Source organism: Halichoeres trimaculatus, unplaced genomic scaffold, assembly GCF_033239565.1.
Source record: "Halichoeres trimaculatus isolate MK-OKI-2021-1 unplaced genomic scaffold, fHalTri1.1 fHalTri1_scaffold_14, whole genome shotgun sequence".
In the NCBI taxonomy this organism is placed as follows: Eukaryota; Metazoa; Chordata; class Actinopteri; order Labriformes; family Labridae; genus Halichoeres; species Halichoeres trimaculatus.
The window spans coordinates 19,026,120-19,049,246 of NW_027437192.1; the positions used below are offsets into that span (position 1 = coordinate 19,026,120).

Below are 23,127 nucleotides of genomic sequence, written 5' to 3' on the forward strand. Positions count from 1 at the left end.
AAAGAAAAATGTAAATACATCATTAGAGGGATAAAAATGCTCTGATTGTTTGTTAATATTAACTAGGTAGCCAGTGGACAATGGTGAGAGCAGTCGAGGGAGTATAAGCGGAGTAAACAAACTTAAAGAAGGATTAGAGGGAGCGCTGTGCTCTTTGAGAAGCCAAGCGAGATTCCAATCAGTCCCTCCAAAAACTATTCTCCAGAAAGGCTCCCTCTCTTTTTTTAAGGTATTAAGAGCAGAACAGAAGTTATTTGCATCTGCTAACAAAGCGAACACCACTCACTTGTGCTTAAATCATAACTCTGAGAAATCCAATTTAACACCTTCTAAACAGAATTGTTTTGCTGCACAGTTTGAAACCGACAGTGTCTTGACTTCCTCTCATCGCCTCGGCAGCCAAACTGGTGAGGCAGGCTCTGTTTTCATCGCTAAGACAGCTCCTTAAAACGCTAACAAGGCCTTCTCTAGATTTCTTGTGACAATAATGACAAACTAGAGGTGAAGTAACAAGAAGTGACGAGAAACATTACTTGCTTATTGACAAAGTTTAAAAGACATAGACTGAGAGTGAGACACAGAACATACCTTTGTTTGTAGAGATAGAAGCCAAAGCCAGTGAATATTAGAGCAAAGAAAGGCACCAGGATAGCGATAGCCACAGAACTGCTGTTGGTACCAAGCTGCGGGGGTGAAGAGTTCTGACTCTCGGACATATTTAGACCTGTGCCACAAAGGATAGGTATAGTGAATTTTTATTTAATAGACTGTTAACAAAAGAAAATCAAAATCAAACAAACAAACAAACAAAAAAGAAAAAACAGGTGACTTCACGTAGGACATGATTCAAATTGAAATCTCTTTCAGTGTTTCAGTCTTTGTATTATACCTTCAAAGTGGATGTAACTTTGTTTCTGGTTTCTACAGCATTGTTGAGAACGTATGCAGGTCGATTTTGTATTTTTCAGGATTTTTGAGGGTTTTCAGATTTACACAGATCTATACAATCTTATACAGTATGATTTACAAGCTAAGGCTGCTTTAAATTCTGTCCAATCAGGAGCGTGTTTGTAGGTGTGGTCACTGGCCACTTGAAATCTTACAAGCCAGCCCTGATCTATGATTGTTTATGGACCGCCCATGAAGCTCTGCTGCCGCTGCACAGCAAGAAGGTTTCTGGTTCCAATCCCAGCTAGGGCCTCTCTAAGGGCATCCACACCACACGTCTCTGGTTTTGAAAGCGGTTCCAGCAAATGTTTGAACCAGTTTAAGCAGAACAAAAGTGGGAGGGTGTTATTCTGTGTTATTCAGGCAGAAGAAGCTGATGTGAGAGCAGCATTGCTTGATTTTTTTCTTTTAACTCTGTATAAGGACAGCCCTCAATTTTGATGTAGTATAACCTCTGTTCAACATGCTGTGTGGCAGTAGCTCAGCCCATAGGGACTCAGCTTTGCAGGGGGAGGGTTGCTGGTTCATGTCCCAGCATGGACTAAGATTGGGAAGTGGGCCGATAGCTGGAGAGGTGTAAGCATAATTTCCTGAGGGTTGTCGAGGTGCCCATGAGCAAGGCACTAAACCCCCAATTGCTCAGTGTTTGGACAAAAGCATGTGCTAGGTGAAATTGAACGTGGTGCCTTCTCAGCCATACATATCTTTCATTTTCACTCCATATGCAGCCAGCTCTTTAAGTTATTGTGCACTGTTTTTTTATATGTATAGAATGGTTGGGAGAGACATGCTGTGTTACAGTTTGTTAGCAAAGTGTTTAATCAACAAAATGTTCTTTTCCAATGCCTCTTTTCAATTAACTTGAAAATAAAAGAGACAACAAATGTCTGCCTTAGAACAAAAAGTGCCATGTCTTTCTTGGTATAAAAGGTAAATGAAGACACATCAATGGAACAAACATGACTGTAACAAAAAAAATCCTCTGAACATAAAGAAACACCCAAAAGCATAAAAAGTTGACTGTACTCTCTTCTTCTCCATTTTCCTTGACTTCCTCTATGTCCTGCTCATTTATCAACACAGAATAGGACACACTCACAGATGATGTATTGGTTCTTGAATGGGAACCAAATATTTTGGGTTCCAGCCATGAGCCAACTTTTCAGGTCCCAATCCGTTGTTTTCTGGTCTGAACATGCCAATGTGAAAGCCAATCTCTGTGGAGCTTGTATGTTATAAACTACCATAGGTATAAGGGTGCATGGTTAGTGTTGTTTTTGGCGACCTGTTTTGATTTTAGTTTTAGTCTAGTCTTTGTGTCCAACTATTATTTTAGTTTTATTAGTTTTAGTCACATTTACTCCTTTTAGTCAAGTCAAGTTTCAGTTGACTAAAAGTCTGAGCATTTTGGTCTTATTGTAGTCAGAATTATCCATGATTATTTTAGTATAGTTTTAGTCAATGAAAACTGATGACATTTTAGTATACTTTTAATCAATGAAGGTTGTACTTTAATCTTATCTCTTTTGAGCAATGCAATTCTACTTAAAGGTTAGGTTCGGTTTATACAGCTTTTACATTGTTTATAGAATGAAGTAGAACAAAATACTCACCCAAAAGGCTTTCCTGATCCAAGCAGTGCTTTGGGAGATATTTAGATCCAAAATCGTGCAGCGGACGTCCGTATAATGGGATCCTTATGGGCATAGACAGTGCCGCTCCTAAAACTGCATTTATCGTCCAAAAAACTTGTGTTTTTCACCAATATTCCATCATGGTCTGCTCCGGATTAGTCCTCTGCTGCAGTCTGTGTCATTCCAGACAGCGCTGTGTGGCTGTACTGATCTCTGAACTCATGAAGACTTTGTTTACGCATGCGCAGTACTTTCTGGAGAGCTGACTCCTTTCTTTGAGGGGCAAACGTAAACAAAGTCTTCATGAGTTCAGAGGTCAGTACAGCCACACAGCGCTGTCTGGAGTGACACAGACTGTAGCAGAGGACTATCTCGGAGCGGACCATGATGGAATATTGGTGAAAAACACAAGTTTTTGGACGATTAATGCAGTTTTAGGTGCGGCGCTGTCTATGCCCCGATGGATCCCATTATACGAACGTCCGCTGCACAATTTTGGATCTAAATATCTCCCGAAGCACTGCTTGGATCAGGAAAGCCTTCTGGGTGAGTATTTTGTTCTACTTCATTCTATAAACAATGTAAAAGCTGTATAAACCGAACTTATCCTTTAACCCACTTAATTTAGTACAAGTACTCAGTATGGAGTAGATGTAACCAAAATTTTCTCTAAATCATCCATTTCACAAGTCAAACATGGATATCTTATAATTATATTATTGTTACCTTATAGACTCAAGAATACATTCAATTCCAGACACGGAAGATGCTCTGATTTGAAACAGCCGCTGAACTGCGACCCAGGAAATGGAAATAATACAAGATAAAAGAGATACTAAATAACGCAATGACATTACGTCCCATCTCGTTTTGGTTAACGAAAATGAAGACGTATATTAGCGGAGTTTTCATCTTGTAAACCATATTTAGTCCCGTTTTTATTCGTCAATAATATTACATTATATATTTAATTATAGTTTTAGTCACATGAACACCATTCACGTCCCGTCTCCTCCCGTTTCCGTCACGAGATAAAGGTTTGTTGACGTTGATATTTAGTCATAATTTTCGTTGACTACAGCAACACTATGCATGGTTACCCATGTTAAATGTGGACACACCTCTGTATCTGCAGGTTGAAGGGGTTCAGTCTGTGTATGATGACTTTAAGTCTTGAGAGCAGCTTTTGCTCTTGGTAAGAATGTATCCACTGCAAGGCTGACTCAGCATGAGCAATAAGGTCAGCGCTGCCAGCAAAGAGAAGCTCTCTGATCACTTTCTCCATTAGTGAGCTTCTTACAAGCCGTTCACACGCTATTTCAGGATATCATTTATAGCACAAATGTAATTACATACTGAAAATAGGAGAGAATTACCCAGTCTTTGCAGACCAAACTGTCCATAGTCCTTTCCCTGAATGAAACCCTGGAACACGTAACTGGAACCGTCAGGCTCTGCTGATACCTGAAGGAAAAAGAATAAAGACAAACTTTTAAGAACATGCTTTTGAGTTTTCCCCTGTAACCTGGAAACATGAAAGATAGATAATAACATGATTAACTGTTTGAAGACCAGACACACTTAGATTTGTATATGTTAACATAAATGAGTGTCAGGTATAAAAGAGGGCTGAGCAATACGACTACTGTATTTGCAATCTATGTTGTTTTAACTTTCTAAATTACACTAGTTCATCTTAGCCCGCTTCATATCCACTGAGACTCACAAATCCATCCATGGTCCAGGAGTCCTCAATGATTTTGGCTGGAGTGGTGGCCACATCTTTGGGTTGGTTCCCCTGGTTCACATAGTTTACCTGGTACATCAGCAGCAACAGCCTGGCCTCAGTAGCTTTATACACCCCTGCAGAGGTCAGAGTAAAGATGAGGTTACCAATCAAACACAGAGAAAGACATTGGAGTGCAGTGGTCGAGATGTCACAGAGGTCATTGCAACTCTCAATTTCCATTTAGTCAGCCACAAAAAGAACAAGGATGTAGCTTTAAAACTCTGCTAGATATCAGAACTCTTCTTCACTTCTGTCTATTTAAAAGCTGAAACAATGTAAAATATTAAGTAAGATTAAAAAACACCTTGTCATGACCTAAGATTTATTTTGTCTAATTATTTCGTTCACAGACATGTTTGTTGCCGAATAACGTGCTTTGAAAAGTTGACATGTCAGGAAAGATCCAAAAATGAAGCCATTCAAAAAGGAGCTGTGACTGGGTGATGGCGTTTCAGCGCCTGTGTGAGAGCTGCTTTAGCTGTTATTGATCTAAAGCTGCTCCTCTGGGCCAGAAGATGCGTGTTAGGAGTCTCATGGCTTTGTGGTTTTGTGATATGGGGTTTGTGCTCTCTGCAACTCCAGGAGCCACTTCTGGCTTCAACAGGATTTGTGTTTTAATAAGTTCTTAACCCCCTGCTGACGCTGTTGTAGGACCCTGGGAGGTCTCTGTGTGAATGTGTATATGTGTGAGTTTGAGGGAAATGCAGTAACGATTTATAAAAAAAAAATGTGGTAGCTCTAGTAAAGCTGTGAAATTCAGACAGAGGAGAGCTCAGTGATTCAAAGAGGCTCTGAAAACATGTTAATGTTGATAGCTGTGAATAAACTAAAACAGTGTTGTGTATACTGTGTTACATACATGCTACCATCATAATGATCTGATTAACTAGTCTCTATATTTACAGACACTACATGGAAGATACAACAGTCTTTGTTCCAACATGCCTGACAGGAGAAGGTCCATGTTGCCGTTGCTAAGGGAAACGTTGACCCTTCCTGTTGTGGAGTTGAAACTGGTGATGCTCAGTGTCATAGGCTGCTTCCTCCCACGGTAATTGTAGGAACCTTTCCATATGTAGTTAGGAGCAAAGACGTCATCGGGGACTGTGGAGCATAAAGAAAAGAAAGGATCAGAATAGAAGCAACAGGCCAGAGTCAGAGAGAAACAACAGAAGACAATAGAAGGGCACAAAGCAGAATAAGGTGTATGGATGGAGACAGAGCAGATAGGATTTAATACGAAAAGATAGAAATGTATACAACAGAACTGATGAGCTAAAATAATTTAAAATTAAATGGCCCAAAGTCTTTTGATGTTTTTTGTTTCTTTTTTTGTTAGAATCCTTTTTTTGTTTTCAAGAACTCTGGATTTGGAGTTTCATGTTATGGAGACTGATTCATCAGTCAGCCATGCTCTCAATGGGGCAAATTTGCTTGTTTAATAACGTTGAAAATAAAGAGTTGTGAAATATTCACACCCTGTACAGTGTGTAGAGACAAAGGAATGAGCTATTCAGATTAAAACATTTTTGAACCAGGCAGTAAACATGTTCATTTTGCTGTAGACATATTTTTTTGTCTTGATGTGTATATGTTTCCTGGTGTTTCTGCAGCCAGCCTCAATCAGACTCTCAAACTGCAGTTTGTAATACTTCCACAAAGGGTTTATATGTTGTAAGACCAGAGACAGCTGCTTAGATATTTTACAAGAAAAAGGCAGATAAAAAAAGAAATGTAACAAAATCTAAGACTGAACGAAATTAAGGCTTAGAGGAAATTAACAATCACATCACAGTATTTAATTCACCTTTCTCTGAGGAATGATAAATTAAACATCAGACAGCAGTAAAAAATAATAAAATCAACAAGAACAAAAGGAGAAGAATGAAATAGGAGTGAAATAGAGCAGAGTTGCAAGGATTTATATGCTAGAGAATATCAAAAACAAACAAATGCAAACAAACAAAATCAGGACTAGAAAAGTCAAGATCAGACTGTAAACATCAGGAGTGTAGCAGCATGGAGAAGATAGAACAATTGTAGAACTGACCATTTAATTTGGGACTTGGTGTTCCTGTTGCTGGTTTCACAGGTTTCTTCTTCTCTCCAGCTACACACACACGCGCGCGCAGACACAAACACACAAAAGACAGTAAAAGATAATGCGATATTAAAACACATGGGCAGAGCTGCAGGGACTCGGTCTCAGAAGTTATTAAAATGTTTGCTACTTGTTAAACCTACAGAGCCCTCCTCTTAAATCCCCAGAAAGCAGCTTTATGCAGGGGAGTCCACACTTTATACCACCAGATTAGAATGCAGTGTTGGTGAGTGTTAGTCACACCTGAGAATAATGAGTGAAAAGTGTTTAGAATTAGGTCACTCAAAATAGACCTCTTAAATGGTTATTTGTAGGCACTGCAATGCAAATAGAGTTCCTGACCGATAATTGAAGCACATATTAGATCTTTTTAAAAGTGGCCTCGAGGCACTTTGGGTTTGACCATTCAGGGCAGCCTCCACTCGTCACTTCAAGATGCAGCCATTGTTGCCAGCAAGGGGAGGAAAGCAAAGACAGAGGGATTTTTGTGTAGAATCTCAAATTGGATCAGAGAGTGCTCCAGTTCTAAAGGCCACCTCAGGGTGAGAGGTTGAATCAGCCTTGGTGGAATTAATTCTAGGTTGAGGCTTGTTTTTTTTTTCTCTTGTGCAAAAGTGGAGACAGAACTTCATCATTAATATCTTTTGATGAGTAAAGTGCATATAAAACACACGCCATTGTACCATCCACTCCTCACTTTGCAGAATAAAAGCAGGGACATGTTATTGTTCAATTCAAGCCCTGCTGAACCGCTACCAAATGGAACTTGTTGTTTGACTGTTTTGTTTCCAAGCTCAGAAAAAGCACTTTCAATCCCAACTCCTAAACAAACTTTGATAAGAAGCCCTGAAAGTGCTCAAAAAGGTGACCATCATCGATTTAATAGCAGCTGAGCAAACACCTTCATCCTGATGAAGGCCATGTGAAACAAATGAAAGCTCCACAACGGCTTCTAAAAGACAATAAGGGGGAGATAATTTTAAAGTACAAAGAGCGCTTCTTGTTCAGGAATGTTCTGTGGTAGTTTTAATTACGTACTCTGAAGGACCAAACAACATACCTGAAGAAGGGACTGGATCCAGAGACAGATTAAACCATCTAAGCTAAATATGTGATTTCTATGTATGAGCTACACATGGACTGAGCTGTGTACACACTGTGGTAACTTGGGGAGGGGGAGGTCTTTGGGCCCATACTGACCCTCTGATACTCCCTGTTTGCTCTATGCTTCACTTGTAAGTTTGTTATATCCAGCAGACATCTGTTGGGGTTCAGCAGGTCACACTTTAAGCTCAATGCAATCATTCTGTCGATGTGAGCGGCACTAAAGTTGGTGGGGGAAGAGAAATGGACCCATGAGATGAAATGAATTGATAACCTGACCTAAAAGGGTCTGACCGGGCTCATCTAATGAAGGATCAAACACCACTGTGGGATACTGTGTTATCTCTTCTTTACAGAGCTGCCAGAGGACTGACCAGCCTGCTCGGAAATCTCAGCCTACTAAAGATGGTGGTTCATAAAGGAGATGGAACCAAAGCCTTTTCTTGTTTACTCATTCTTACAATAAAAACTCTATGTATAAACTATTGCACCAGGTACACTAAGTATAGATGGAAAGGAATAGTTTTGAAATAAAAAGGAGATTCAATTTTTACCTCGACATATAGGCATTTTTCCAGTCCAAGTGCCGTCACTCTTGCACACTCTGTGCTCTGAACCTCCCGCTAGGAAATAGCCATGCTGACACCCGTACACCAAAGTGTACCCAAAACCAGGTAGATCCATCCCCACCACATCAACGTGGAGCGGGCCCTCTGGCTGCTTACAGGCATGAGCTGGAGGATGCAGAGGAGGAGGAAGAGTTAAGGTCTGACAGGAAGACACGGCATAAACAGGTGATAAGTCAGCAAGTCAATGAGAATTATGTTTCCTACGTATGCACTCAGGCTGTGCTCCGCTCCATGTCAGATCAGGCTGGCAGGTCCTCGATGTGGAGCCCTGAATCAAATGTCCCGGCTGGCACTGAAATGACACCACACTCCCCACCTGTTGAGAGGAAGAAGCAGTTCAACAACAATATCGCACTGAATACATCCTGGGACTTTTATCTTTACATTAAAGAAATTACACATGCAAACATCATTTTCTTAATTGGTTTATTTAATGAGAGCACTGCAAGAGTTGACCTTCATAAAATATGAAGAGATGTGGATGTACTACTATAGGTGAATTCTGAGCAATGACTGAAACTGTATTAAATACATTATTTTACGTTATATAATGATTTAGAATCCTGAAAACATTGGAAACGAAAAAGCAAAAACCAGGGCTACATTTCAGATCAATCCAGTTTGTCATGATTTTGAGCCTTTGGTCAGAAAGTCAAGGAATCAAAAGAGTGACCATGAATAAATCCAACCTCCGGCAAGAAAAACAAAAAAGAAGAGTAAAACCCAAAGTCTTTGATCAGCACACACATTCAATCTGAAATCTCTACCAATGCTTTTGTTGCTTCAGTGGAGTGAGTTCATCAAGCTGGTTGTTTGTTCCCAACTACAACAGTAAAGTTCCTCCCTGTTCTCTGTCCTGTAGACAGTGCCAACCTGCTGAAGGGTACTTCAGAGTAGATTTATTTGGATGAACTCAGGGAGCCAGAAATTAATACAGCTACTTATAACTTTAACAAGCATATTTCAAATTATCATGTTATAATGACTATGAGGTGATAAAGCTTGATCAACCATGAATTTTGTCCCCTCCTGAGTGTACTGCAGTACTTTAAAATGAAGTTGTTTACGTCTTGGAAATAAGGCTGTTATTTTCTTTGACAATTCATCCGTGAAATCAAAGCTGACATTTAAAATGTCACATATTGTTTGATAAACAGAATCGAAGGTTGCAGTATCTGTTCCTCCTTCTGCTCCTGTGTCTTTGTTTTCTTTCTTTGTTAGGATATATATCAATAAGCTATGTTTTACACAGCAAGCTGCTCTGAGAGGAAAGTAGACATAGAGCTAGGTTTGTCAGCACAGGTGTTCTACCTTAAAGCCAAAGGTCCGGTTCAGAGAGCCGTAGCGAGGTGTTCCTGGGTTATCACAGCTGGTTTTGGTCGGTTCTGAAAAAAACAGAACAGCACAAGCCTCTGAGTAATTACAGCTAAAATCTAAAAGAAAGATAAATTAGTAGCAGCATTATTTGTCCTCTCTCAACTCCTTTCCTCTCCACTGTTGTCATGGTAACTGTGGGGTATGTATGTTGAGGAGGACACCAGGGGGCAGTAGTGGTTTGTCAGAAAACGAAGCAGGGCCAGCTCTCAGAGTATGTGTGTGGAGGAGTGTGTGTGTGTGTGTGGCAGGAACATCAGCATGTAGAGCACATCCTGACGCAGAGCTCGATTCAATACAGCTTCCGAAATGACAGATTCACTCTCCTCTCTCTCCCCCCCTTCTAACTTGCCCCCCCTCTAACTGCTCTCCCTTCCTCTCTCTCCCTATCTCCCCATGTCACTGTATATCTCTCCTCCAACCTCCCCCCCACCGTCCCCTCCAGCCTCCCTCCCTCCCTCGTCTGTCTTATTTAAAGAGCAGGCTGCTTGGGCTCAAAACTCATTCTGTTTCAGTCACACAGTAATACACATCACACGCTAACATACAGCTGCAATCACACACTAATAAATCACCCGAGCACACACACACACACACACATACACACAGAGAGCCCACATTACTTTCTCACTTCACTTCTATCATAGAGGAAAACAAAGCAGCACTTTATTTTTGTGTGTCAGCTTGTGCATGTTTCACAGTCAGGCTTAGATACTGGAAACTATTCTTTTCTTGTGTATTGATCCTTAGAGCCTTTACACACCTAGAATGTTCCATTCAACCAGAAGCAGTGGACTTTATCGAAGCTTGAAAGGCACTGCATGCAAATGCTTTATCCACTAGTATGTAGGAACAAACAGTCAAGTGTCTGTTCCCCTCTTGAAGGCTCTCTTTTTTATTACAATTCATTACCACACTCAATGCCTAAGCACCTGCTCAGATTCAGACATGTGAAGTGGTGCTCTAAACATCACATGTGCTGCTGTATGGGCCCAGTGGGATCATTTGTAATGTGTGCTGAATATCCCTTCTCATTTCCTTTTAATCCCCAGATAGCAGCAGCTTGTTTGAAGTTGGATGTGGATTCCCATTCCTGACAGCCTTTAAGAAATACTTTAAGTTGCAGCGAGTGCTGGTGGTGTCTCTCTGGCTTGTAAGGAAGCACATTCTGTCATTTCTATATAAGTCCCCTACCTTAAAGAGGAGGAATACAAGACATTGCTCATTAATGAAAACTATTTTTCAACTTAGATGAGTCACAGAAATGTAGCCTTGCATGAAAGTTTTCTTTGAGCAAGGATATAAAATTGCCAGCAGAGTATATATGGACTTTACCTCCTAGAGAAGGTGTAAACATCTTCACCATAACCAGTTTATGTATGCGTTGAATACAGTAGAATTGTTGTGGATGTGGGGTTTCTATGAATGATCAGCTGTTTCTCCAAGATCACTCGGTAAAAATACATACCGTTATATCACAAGAACCTGATAATAGCGCCTTCCTTCTGATCGGGTTTTCACACATCAGGTTGATTTATGACACTGCCTCTCATGTCTTGGTACCGTGGAATCTAACTCTAAATATAAACATGCATTTCTATTGGCAATAGATGAAATCATTCCTGTTGTTCCACTCTTATTTCAAGCAATATGTTCATTAACATATCCTGCTGTTGGTTAAAGTCAGTGAACCCCTGGCCTGATGTTTTACACTATCTAGTTAATGGAGGTTGCTGAAACTAAATAAAGAAAAGTCAGAGTCTGTTTCCATATTCAATGTCTCAGTTAGGGCTAAAGTAGCTCACATTTTTGTTTTTCAATCCAACAGCTTATTTACTTTTTATGTACCTGTTTAATACAAGGTTGCACTGGTATTTGTTTCTGAAAACAAGAATACTTTAGCCTTGTAACACATTAGACTTGTTTAAATCCAACACCTAGACAGCAGTGGGTGCCAGTCTGAAAACACTGATGCATCCTTCATAGCATGTCCCTCACAGGCACCTTGTTCATTTACAAGATTGTCTCAGATAAGCATCCAGTCACGATTCATTATCATTTCACTGAGTCTACATAACTTAGAAGGAAAAGTAGTGGCCCTGCTCCGCAACCTCATGAGTAAACTGCGATGTGGCTGTCAACACCATAATGATGGGTCATTAGTTGTTGTGATCATTAGGCCTGGGAGTATCAAACACCAGACCAGGCTCCCCAGTGAGCCACAAACCAGTCCTAATGAAGTGAACGGCAGACATAAACTGCATATGTTCCCAACCCACACAGGCATTTAGTCGGGAAAGTTTAACATTCATTAATGACTCAGCTAAATAATAAAACAATCAAAAAACATATTTATTCAACAACTTTAACAGCTTATTCTACCTCCAAAGGAACATCATTCAACAGTCTGGAGGCTCTCGCGGGCCAACCATCACTGCCGTTTAATTTTAACTCCAGCTTTGAAGTAGGCGAGACACCTCTGCCTGGGGAAAGCAGGATGTGCTGCAGCTCATGTGGGGATAAATGATTGAGGATGTAGTCAGGAACTATTTAACGGTAATCAGTAAAATCTTAGATCCAGTTTTGGTGCAGGGTTTTAATGTGTTTGGAACAAGCTGGGGAGTTTGTGGTATAACAAAACACTGGGGGACTTTTACAAAACAAGGATTATTTAAAAAAAAATAATCCTCTTAATACATACAGACTATAAAGCACCTGAATGCATCATTTAACCATCTGATCACTCTTATTTCATCAATTCTGAAGCACAACTGCCAAACTACCACTACTTATGAGTTATTTATGAACAGGGTTTTAATTGATTATTAACTAATTTAGTTTTTACCTATCTTTTTTTTTTTCACACTCAACACAGATGACAGATTTACCATTTTTATATCTGTACCATAACACGAACTACAAACCATTTATTTAAATATTTAGGGGCTATCTTTTATTATTGACACAGAAAGTGATTCACATATGTCATAAGGGTTACCAAGTGTGTTTTATAACAAAATTTAGGACTAATTCTTATAGTTAGAGAGTATATAGCAGTTAAAAGTCGAGTATAATGTGTTGTTACATCTAAGGTAAGGACGGTTAACACCTAACAAAGCATTTAGATATGAGGTTAACAAGGTAACAGATTAAAAAACAGTACAACCAACTTGTCTTGGAATATATTTTCTTTTTTTTTGATGGCCTCCTTGTTTTTTCTGGTCAATGTGTTTATATCAGTAATTAAACTTACCTATACAGCGTGGCTGTGTGCCACTCCAGGTCCCATCACTTTCGCAGAGTCTGGTTGCAGTGCCAACCAGAATGAGAGGTGGAGCACAACTGAAGGACACTTCTGATTGGTAGATGAAACTCCGCCCCTCTCTGAAACCACCGACTGGAGTGCCAGGGTCACCACAAAACTTTGCTGCACACACACATTCAAAAAAAAGAACTTGTTTCAGTATAAGTTGCCAACATCCCCGACAAGCACTTTCTTTGTACAAAGCCCAAGGACAAATGTAGATTTAGCTTCTGACTGTAACTGTCGGTGGGTACTGAATAATAATAGGGAGTGTTGGGGCTTAAGACTGGTAATTCATTTGAGAGTAAAAGTCATGTGTGTGTGTTTATGTTCTTACGCAGGCACTGTGGTAGCATGCCACTCCAGGTGCCGTTGGACACACAGGTCAGGACAGCTGGAAATGAGAGCTCATATCCAGGTGAGCAGCTGAAGCTCACACTGCTGCCCCATTCAAAGTCACTACCCTGCAGTACCCCGTTACTGATGGCAGGAGGCGCTGGACAGGTCACCGCTACAAGAGAGAAGGCGAAAATGGAAGGAGTTAGGCAGCAGAGAGTGAAAGAACAGCCTGAGATAGGTGGTTCTGCTGTTTCTGCCAAAATCGTTGTAATTATAATTTCTTAAGCCATTAAAATTAAACATTTTGATTAAGCAGGAGACATTTTAATTAGGCCTGTTAACAGAGTTTAGACTAATCATCCCAGTACCACGATATTACCCATGAATCATTAAATCTGATTCTGTCTTGATTTTGTGAGGTGTAGAGCTCAACAATCAAAATAAATTGGCAGCATAAAATTAAAGCCTCTATCACGCCTAACATTTCACTTCAAATATATCTCAATTAAGACTGTAGCAAAGTTTTGTACTTGAATGAACTTATCACCTGTACATATGGGCATGTTCCCACTCCAGGTCCCATTCTGGGTGCATGTCCTCACAGGTGACCCATCCTCCTCCATCCTGTACCCTGGCTGGCACTGAAATGAAACATTCTGACCGATTGTGAAGTCTTCTCCGTAGCGAAGGCCGTTGGCTGGCACCCCTGGATCCCCACAGTTTATCACTGTGGAAAAAGGAAAGAGGTTGGAGTGGAAAACACACCACAGAATAAGTGTGCTACAAAGGCATGGCATGTTCAGAAAAATAACCTGAGCTGCATATTTATGTGCCCTTATCCACATGTACGTGTGATTTTAAGTTTAGCAGTGTTGGTACTACGATGGAAAATGATTTGTTGCTCTGACTTTTCATGAATGAAACAACAGTGTTATTAAAAATGTCTGGGGTTGTCCCAGCACTCTCATGAAGATCATGAGGATTACCCCGACACTAATAAAGCACTGTCCTCCATCGCCCAATAAGCAGTCTCAATACTTCCAAACCCACCTTAGGTGCTGCCATGCCCCTTAATAGATCCAGGGTAAACTCCTGTCAAAGCTCTTCTTAAAGTTAGGGGGTCTTCTTTTAGATTTCTTTCAGGTATTCATTTGGAGAAATGTTACATCTCAGCAAATCCATTTACTGGTGCGTTGCAGCTGTACGCTTCAAAACACATTTGTGTGCATAGTGCACACACAGCAAACATGTCACTAAAGCTGGGCAACTAGGAGCTACAGCATATAAGGAATAAAAAGGATGAGTGGGCAGGCATTTTTCTACAGTTTTTATCTTTTCATTGTATGTGTGCCTCTTAACACTATAATGGGTTTAAAAATGTGTGAGTGTTAGGATGGAATCAAAAACATAAACAAACAAAGCCGCTATTTCACATCCCTCTTCATGTGGGAACCCAAGAGTTTAATTTCTAGTTCGTATTCAAAAAATTCTCAACAAAAAACTTTTTCAGAGTACAATGATAGGCTGTATTAACTGTGTGAGATATATGCTGCCATGTGTTATAGTTATTTTTGTATGCAGATTGTGTCATCTGTGAAACATAAAGCACTGATTAACGCTCATTTAAACATGATTGGGGTCACATTTCATACTGCACTGGAACAGTATGTTACACTTTATGATTATTTACTCTTGGGTATATTCCCACAGAGCTCCAAGAGCAAATTAGCTTAAGTAAACAACAATCAAGGTTATTCATGTCATCCTATAAAGTCTGTAGCAGGGGCACAAAGATTTGAGGCTGACTTCATTACTCAGACCCTATACTGTCACAGAAATATTTAAAACCAGGCATAAAATAGGGTCGCAAAAGGCTGCAGAGGGAACTTTTTAATCACATATCAAGAGTTTGGGGATGTTTATGGGTCTCAGACTTGACGTCATTGCAAATCAAGGATTTAATGCTCAGATTATATATGGTTAGTAATATACAAAGCTGACAGTATGCTCTTTAGCCTCTAAGTCACCTTAAGTGTGAGTTCACATCTCTGGTAATAACTTATAACTGTTTACTTACGGAGCATTAGACATTGTTAGCTTACCAATAAACAGATCTATAATCTATAAACCATAAACCATACAGTTATTACAACAGCAGCTTACTGGTACAGTTAGGCTGTGCTCCTGTCCAGGTCCCATTGGCCTGACATTGCCTTGTGGTGGCACCATTGAGCAGGTAGCCGTCCATGCAGGAGTAGATGACAGAGTGAGAGAATGTTGTTCCATCCAAACGAAACACTCTGCCATTACTGGGGGTGCCAGGGTTACCACACTGGACAGCTGCAGGGAAAAATGAGAGAATGAGGGAGAGAAAGCCTCGTGCATGTCAATGAGTTCCAGCTCTATGACTGTGGTTATATAAGGAGACCCTGCGGTACATGGGTGGATCTATAACTAGATAAATGTCAAGGAACTGGGTGGGTATAGATTAAGTCGAAGGATCCTCCTACGTTTACAAAAGGGCTGCGTGCCGGACCAGGTCCCATTAGGGAAACACATCCTCTCCGCAGAACCAATCAGATCGTAGCCTTCCGTGCAGCTGAAGTGAACCTTGGACCGGATCCTGAAATCTGTTTGTTCTCTTGAACCGTGAGAGGGAATGCCAGGATCACCACAGGAACCAGCTGTGTCGCCTGCAAGGAGGGGGGCAAAACAAAAGCATGAGGTGTCTCTGCAGCGAAGCACAGCCAGCTGCATCATACCAAAACAGGATCAACATCAAACATTAAAATCCCATCAAACAGTTGCAATTTTGATCCAAACTACAGAACAGATGAGGGAGAAACCAAAGACTGCTTTAAAGATTTACCTGTTTGTTCAATGGTTAATTGAGACAACCTTGTAAGATCAACTCGCAACTTTTAACTTTTTAATTAAAATCCTGTCTCAAGAGTAGAAGTCAAGTGTATAAAAGTAGCTTACAAATTGTTGTGGACTTCACACAAATGTTGTTGACAAGGGGCATATGTTTTCCTTAGTGTGTTTTTGTGTGTACTTATAGGTAGATCGGTAGCAGTGTGTTTGTGTGATCCCACTCTGCCCTTGTGGAGCAGCTTGGTCAGCAAATTCTGCCTGACAGACAGAGCACACTCCTGGGAATATGCACTCATACTTTTACACACAAACACATGCTTGGTCATTCAGATACAGACAGATACGTTAATTCAGTAATAAAAAACAACAACACAGGAAACCTCTGGTCAGCCTTTAAAAATTATAATTTGTTTGTAATATATCATGCATCCTATGGTCATGGGTGGCTTACCTTTATTACTCTGATAAAAAGGTTATTCACTCCACCCACATTTAATATCAAGCCTTCAAATTCAAGGTGTGCAACAAGATATCTTCTGTAGTTCACCAACATTGTTGTTCAACTCTCCGAATAACCTTATTTCACATCTGCTTTGTTTGTACAACACTCAAAATAACTAGAGGCCTGCTGCTAAAATGAGCTTATGTGCAACACAGACAGCACACGGAGACAAAATATCTTTTATGATGCTGCAGGAATTTCAGGACATGTTTTTTCAGATGTTCTCAAACAGATAAATACGCTTTCACAACTCTGGAATGTAAGGGAAATTGTGGATAACAACTTCAATCATTGTGCTGTCTGAATATTGGGAGCAGATAAAAACCAGTTAGGGTGGACACAAACAAACACGAACCATCAGAGACACTACGTTTTAATCTACACAGCTCCCATGGGGTGCTCTCTCTTTCACACACACATACACACATGCTCACACACTACACACTACACAGCTCTAAAGTCACTATGTACCCTCAGGTGTATCTGGTCTCAACGGAGAGAACAACCAATCTACCTGATGTCACCAGTGCATGTGTGTGTGGCTGGATGCGTGTGCACAAATGTGTGTCAGTTTGTGGGAGTGAGCGTTGTGGAAACTAATCTCAGTCGTTTCCCTCAGGTGACTCTGGAACAGCCACTAATCGCTCACACACATCTGAGAACACCAAACACACACACACACCACACACAGGAATGACTATCTGATAGAAAGATTTTGGCTGTGCCCAGAACTGGCTAAGTTCTCGGGTTACTGAGCTGGAGCTCCTCCACTCAGGTTTTGCAGAAGTTCTCAAAAAGCTGAACAAGAAAAGTACAAGCTTTAAAACTCTCAGCTGTCCTGTCTGAGATTTACTGCAGGGAGTTGGAAAGAGAAGGCTCAAAGGGATAAAACAGTTTGTGTTTCAGCTTTTAATATGTTTAACTCAGAGGCAAATGAGCCTGCATCAACCACAAACTGAAACAATAGTTTGAAACACATCTATTCACTAACTACTCTCCTTTAATCATTTACCTACAGGTTATCTCAGCATAGCATAAAGGCCAGAAGCAGAGGTTGGCTTTGTTAAATTTAATGACCATCTACTTGCACCCGGTGTTGAATGAGTCCATTCATTGAACATGCTCATGTCTTCATAAATGGTGAACTAAACTGCTCAGTTTTTAACTAATAAACGGGAAAGTGAGGGAAGTTGTGAAGCGGCCGCTCACAATCCAAGGGGCACTGAAAGGTACTGGGGACAGCTCATCCTGCAGACAGTTCAACAATTTATTTTTTTTGTCTGTGCTACTGTAACAGCATGAAGGGATTAATCTGTTTGGGGAGTTAGCTCAAGGGATATGGATTAAAGCATAGATGGCTTTAAAAAAAAGAGGACTTGTAGAGAAAAATTTACCATGAACAAGTTCATATTTTGGACAATGAACTAAGTTCAAATTTTTAAAAAATTAACAAAGAACGTGAAATATTTCATTTAAATTGGTGTGAACTGAACTTTGAGCAAGCTCACTCTGTATGTGAGCTGGCACAACACTGCTTGCACCTTTGAAGGTCACTTGTTAACACGTTACACCTGGCTGTCAAATGTGCCAAAGTGAAAAATGGCAGTGTGATTTCTCTAAGATCATGACCTCCTGATGTGTCAGCTAGTTGCTTGGCAATCTCACGTAGAAAGAAAACCTAACATTATGAACCGTGTCTCCTGTTATGATAGCATACTGGTTAACAAAAAAATCAAACAATAAAGAAACAAGATTACTGGAGTCCTATTATGAGTTTTATTCTCTAAACAAATCAAAGCTGAGCAATCACATCTAGAATTAATCTATGTGCTAAACTTTGTTAACTGTAGTTGTGGCTTATACTTATTTTAAAGAAGAGTCTGCAGGACTTTCCTAAAAAATAAAATTTCAACTTTCACAGGAATAATGCTGCCCAATCGTCTCCGCCGCCCTTTATACATGTGTCAGTGTCTGTGTCTGCCTCAACCCTCTCCTCAGCCTGCATGACAATGTTTTGGTTGCCTTGAGATGTTTCTGAGCAGAGAGTAAGCATTGTTACATACACAGCACGCCCAGTGGGCATGTGGCTTTGCATGTTATTTAGTGAGTAGAAGAAGCTATCCTTGCAATAGTGGACGTGGCATGGAGCAAGAAAAACACAACCAGAGAGAAACAAAATGCCAAACAGATAAAGCATTTTTCCTACACAAGAGTGAAGCTTGGCTTGACTTCCACTCACTTTCAGGCACTTAGAGAGCTCAGGACAAAAACCGCCGCAAATGGCTTTCTGCTTACCAGGTATGTGTCAAATAACCCCGTGATTAGCTTGTGCTAACATGCCAAGTCAGGTGCACGGCTCTACAGTCTCTTCCCGATAGAAACACAATGCTACGGGTGGTTGCTAGGCTAGTGAATGTGATCACGGTTAGAGGCTGTGGGTGTACGCTACTACTGGCATTAATCCAAGGAGGAGGAGCCCAGTTTGAACGCTGTGTTTACTAACAAGTAACAAAAATTCCCGCATACCCTTACTTTAATAAAACAAAGTCTTGTGGCAAAGAGTCTTTTATAATTTATCAAACCCTTGTTTATATAAATATATATATATATATATATATATATATATATATATATATATATATATATATATATATATATATATATATATATATATATTTATATATATATATATATATATATATATATATATATATATATATATATATATATATATATATATATATATATATATATATATATATATATGTATATATATATATATATATATATATATATATATATATATATATATATATATATATATATATATATATATATATATATATATACACACATTTTTTTTTAAGGCTACATTTTTTTAAGGCTACATTAAAAAATATTCACTAACAGATTTCAGGAGCTGACACAGCATTGGAGCATTTTAATTCCAAAGCAGTGCAACCAGCTTCTTTTAATCATGGTCAACATCAAGGATGTTCGGAGCGTGAATTGCATGAATACAATATTAAAGCAATAAAGCTGTGCGAGGCCTGCAGCTACTTGTTTCTGTTTTTCTCACATTTACCTGAAACAGCGTGGACCTTGCTCTTGATATTTTCCCTTTTGAATCTCTGAGGAGTCGACGACTCCCAAGTGGGTCAGATTCACAGCTCGGAGTCAAATTTACTGTACATTCATAAGTAATGACTCAGATAGACATGAGTGGGTTTGCTCTAACATACGGGCTCGAATAATACCCAATGGAGTAAACATAAGAGGAATTTGGTTTTAAGGTTTGGAGTCTAGACACAGTCACCACTGCACCTACAAGGTTAAAATGAATATATATTATTCCCCTGAAAATGAAAATGTGGAAGCAGGAGCAACATTACATCAGGAACACCATTTGCTTATCATCAGTGGAGGAGCAGAATTGCAGACCTGGCACTTCTTTCCATGAGCTGAACCCTTATCTGTGCAGGGCTGTGGTACAGACCTGGCAGGTAAAAACCATGAATCACAGCTTCATAAACTATTACCCTACCTCACCCTGCGTCTCCCCTAAAGCAATCGCTGTAAATAACAATGTATTCTTTGTCAACTCGTCTGGAATGTGTTCTCGGTGCGTTCGTTATATAAGCAGCCGCTGGGAGCCTCTCAGTCTGCAGAGCCATAATCATGTCCCCTGCCAGCCAACTGAGGACCATATAACTCGGACAGTTTGTTTATACATGATGGAAGGTGAGGAGGCTTTCTGTCTGGAGAGGGAATGTAGTCCAATAAGTGGTGAGCTATGCATATACAGTCGAACCAGCAGGGAGGAATTATGCCTGTGTAGAGCTGTTTGCAGAACAAAGAGGGGAGGTGCATCTATGGCGCAAAATATTGTCTGCAAATCCAAACAAGACAAAAGATAGTACATGTAATGTTGAAAGTTTGGATTAGATAAGGAGTCAACATTTCAAAGATGTAATGGCCATTTCATCTAGTTATTTTTTTATCTGTTATCTAGTCAACAGTGGCAATAAAAAAAGCTACATCACAAGAAGAAATCCTAAAACGTTCTGAAATAACACCAACACGAATAGGTGAATCCAGGAAAGAAGTGCCCCAGCTAAAGGTGCAGGGCCACTGTGTTTCTTACTGTAGGTGGATGTCGTGCTTCAAGGCCCTTTTAACAGTCTCATACTGATAAATTCTCCTTTCCTGTGCTGACCCCTTCTACTGTACATCCATTAACCCTTTGACTGAGTTTAAATGGTTAAGGAAGAGGCCCTGCAGGATGTAAAGGCATGAAGTGCTCCACACTCTGTTGAGTCCACATGTCTCCTTTTTTTTCATCTACAAGCCCTATCTGTCCATCTCTCTTCATAACATAGTGACTGTATACTCAATAGAGGTTAAAACTGTTACCAGAGCAGAAGGGCATGGGGGCACTCCACATCCCATTGAGCTGACAAGTCCTGGATGATTCTCCTTTCAACTGTCTTCCACCCAGACAGGAGTATCGAACCGTTGAACCGAATGTAAACTTATCTCCGCTCAGCACACCGTTAGGGGGAGAGCCGGGATGACCACAATCCACGACTAGAGACCAAGAGAGATAGACACAGAGAGAGAGGCAGAGGGGTGAAAGTATAGTTTGTTTCAATCCAAAAGAGGTGCAGTGGCTGAGAACAGACTCATGAGCAAAGAAACATTGAAACATCAGAAGGACAGACTGATAATGCAGAAAATACTCTAGATGAGTGTTTATTTGCCCTCAGGTTAGCAGTAAATGTTAGCATTAGCATTAGTCACACATATTTGAGCAACACATTAACTGACTTGATGTGTTGGTGGGGGTATGGGCTTTCATAAAGAGTTTTTATTGTGATTTTGGATATCTAGCACACCTGGTGTGTAACTGTTCTAACCAGAGTGGCATCTAAAGAGTGCTGAGAGTTGGGGTCAAAGAACAGCTGTTTTCCTCCTGGTATGAAATTTGTCAGACATGTCAGTTACCTATAAAGTATCAGAATTGACCTTCACAAAGCCTTAAAATTTAAAAAGGGATATGCAAGCAGAGCACTGATATTAAAGACTAGCAAATAGTGCAATGATAGTCTAAACAAGCAAAATGTTAGCTGTTAGCTTTTAACAGTATAATGTAAATATAATGTGTTTTTACAGATCTTTCTTCATTAACTAATGTTCAGTTCTTTTTAAATAGGAGAAAAGATGGTAAAAAAAAAAGGCTTTTAGTGAATTGAGTTTTAAGCTAAAGCATCCAAGCATAATAAGCTAACAGGGCAGCTAGCACTGAGACAGAGATATTGACATTCACTTTTTGTAGTCTTCATCAAGCTCTAAAGGGAAAAATGAAACTTTTAAAACACTTAACACCCCTAAAAAATGAAGACCATATAGAGTTTTTGCACAATTCATGATGCTAATAAAGCCTAGCTTACTTTGCTTGCTACAGTGGATTTAAAAAAGCTAACTGTGGCTGTCAATTTAGCAAAAAAAAAAATAAAATAAACAAAAAAAAAACAGTTACTATATTAACATCAAGATAAATTCTAGAAATTATGGTCAAACTTGACACAGACAAGGTCAATTTCATTTTCAACCATTTTCGAAACACAAAGCTACAGAAACAGGAACAGGATATGGCTTGACAGTTTTTGTCATCACTGTTGTCAGTGATTGTTGAATTGAAAAAAAAAAAAAAAAAACACAAAACACATGAATCGAACCTACCGATACACTCAGGGAGGGGTTTGTCCCACTGTCCAGTAGGTTGGCAGCTCAGTACAGGTGATCCAAACAGGTAGTATCCTGGGTTACAGTCGTAGAAAACAACTGTGCCAAATGTAAAGTTCCCATGCTCTATTTTACTCTGGCGAATGGAGTTTGCTGGGATGCCTGGGTCAGAGCAATTGACCACTATACACAGAGAGAGACACAATGGGATACAAACAAACACACAGAGGAAAATAAAGAAAAGCATGTGTTATTTGGCATAAACCTGAGAGGGTCATTTCTCTCCCCTCTTGTCCTTTGCCTGGTGTTTTTTCACCAGGATCATGGCTTTGTGAGTCATACAGGACATAAAGAGGAGGTTGTGATGAAGAGGGAGAAAACTTATAAAGACTGGTGTTAAATAAATGGATAAACAAAAACAATGAAGGCAAGTATATGTCCTGGATCCAGCACTTAAACATCTAATGACTTGTTAAAAAGATTTTTTTTCAAGCTACTATTGTTGCAAAATTCTCAATGCTGGAGCTAGGAGAGCAAATAAAAGGGTGTGCAGCATTAAATCCACCTCAAAACTTCATCATATTTGAAAAAAATTCTGATAGCTTATCTCCAGTTTAAATGATTTAAATGTTATAATGGCAGAGATTAAAAATGGGATTGAAAGTAAATTTGAGATGAAATAAAAAGAAAATAGGTAAATAGAGATGTTGCCTTACTGTAAGGTATAGAATAGGAGTTAATACAAAGAAGCATTGAGGTGGTATTAAAAATTGGGGATAAATAA

At 39.7% G+C, this 23,127-nt stretch overlaps 1 protein-coding gene across 3 annotated transcripts in view; it reads right to left on the bottom strand.

The window, feature by feature from the left end:
- The window catches only part of LOC141802585 (CUB and sushi domain-containing protein 3-like), a 448,333-nt gene that overhangs the window by 3,834 nt on the left and 421,372 nt on the right, over positions 1–23,127 (bottom strand). For all 3 annotated transcript variants that reach the window (XM_074686127.1, XM_074686129.1, XM_074686128.1), the window contains exons 57-71: positions 22,341–22,526; positions 21,012–21,185; positions 15,733–15,915; positions 15,386–15,562; positions 13,770–13,949; positions 13,221–13,394; positions 12,833–13,006; positions 9,517–9,590; positions 8,410–8,521; positions 8,131–8,310; positions 6,422–6,481; positions 5,317–5,475; positions 4,309–4,445; positions 3,959–4,046; positions 589–724 (exon numbers count right to left, since the gene is read on the bottom strand). In XM_074686127.1, the coding sequence (XP_074542228.1) occupies positions 589–724; positions 3,959–4,046; positions 4,309–4,445; positions 5,317–5,475; positions 6,422–6,481; positions 8,131–8,310; positions 8,410–8,521; positions 9,517–9,590; positions 12,833–13,006; positions 13,221–13,394; positions 13,770–13,949; positions 15,386–15,562; positions 15,733–15,915; positions 21,012–21,185; positions 22,341–22,526 (2,194 nt within the window). The remainder of the gene's footprint in view (positions 1–588; positions 725–3,958; positions 4,047–4,308; positions 4,446–5,316; positions 5,476–6,421; positions 6,482–8,130; positions 8,311–8,409; positions 8,522–9,516; positions 9,591–12,832; positions 13,007–13,220; positions 13,395–13,769; positions 13,950–15,385; positions 15,563–15,732; positions 15,916–21,011; positions 21,186–22,340; positions 22,527–23,127) is intronic.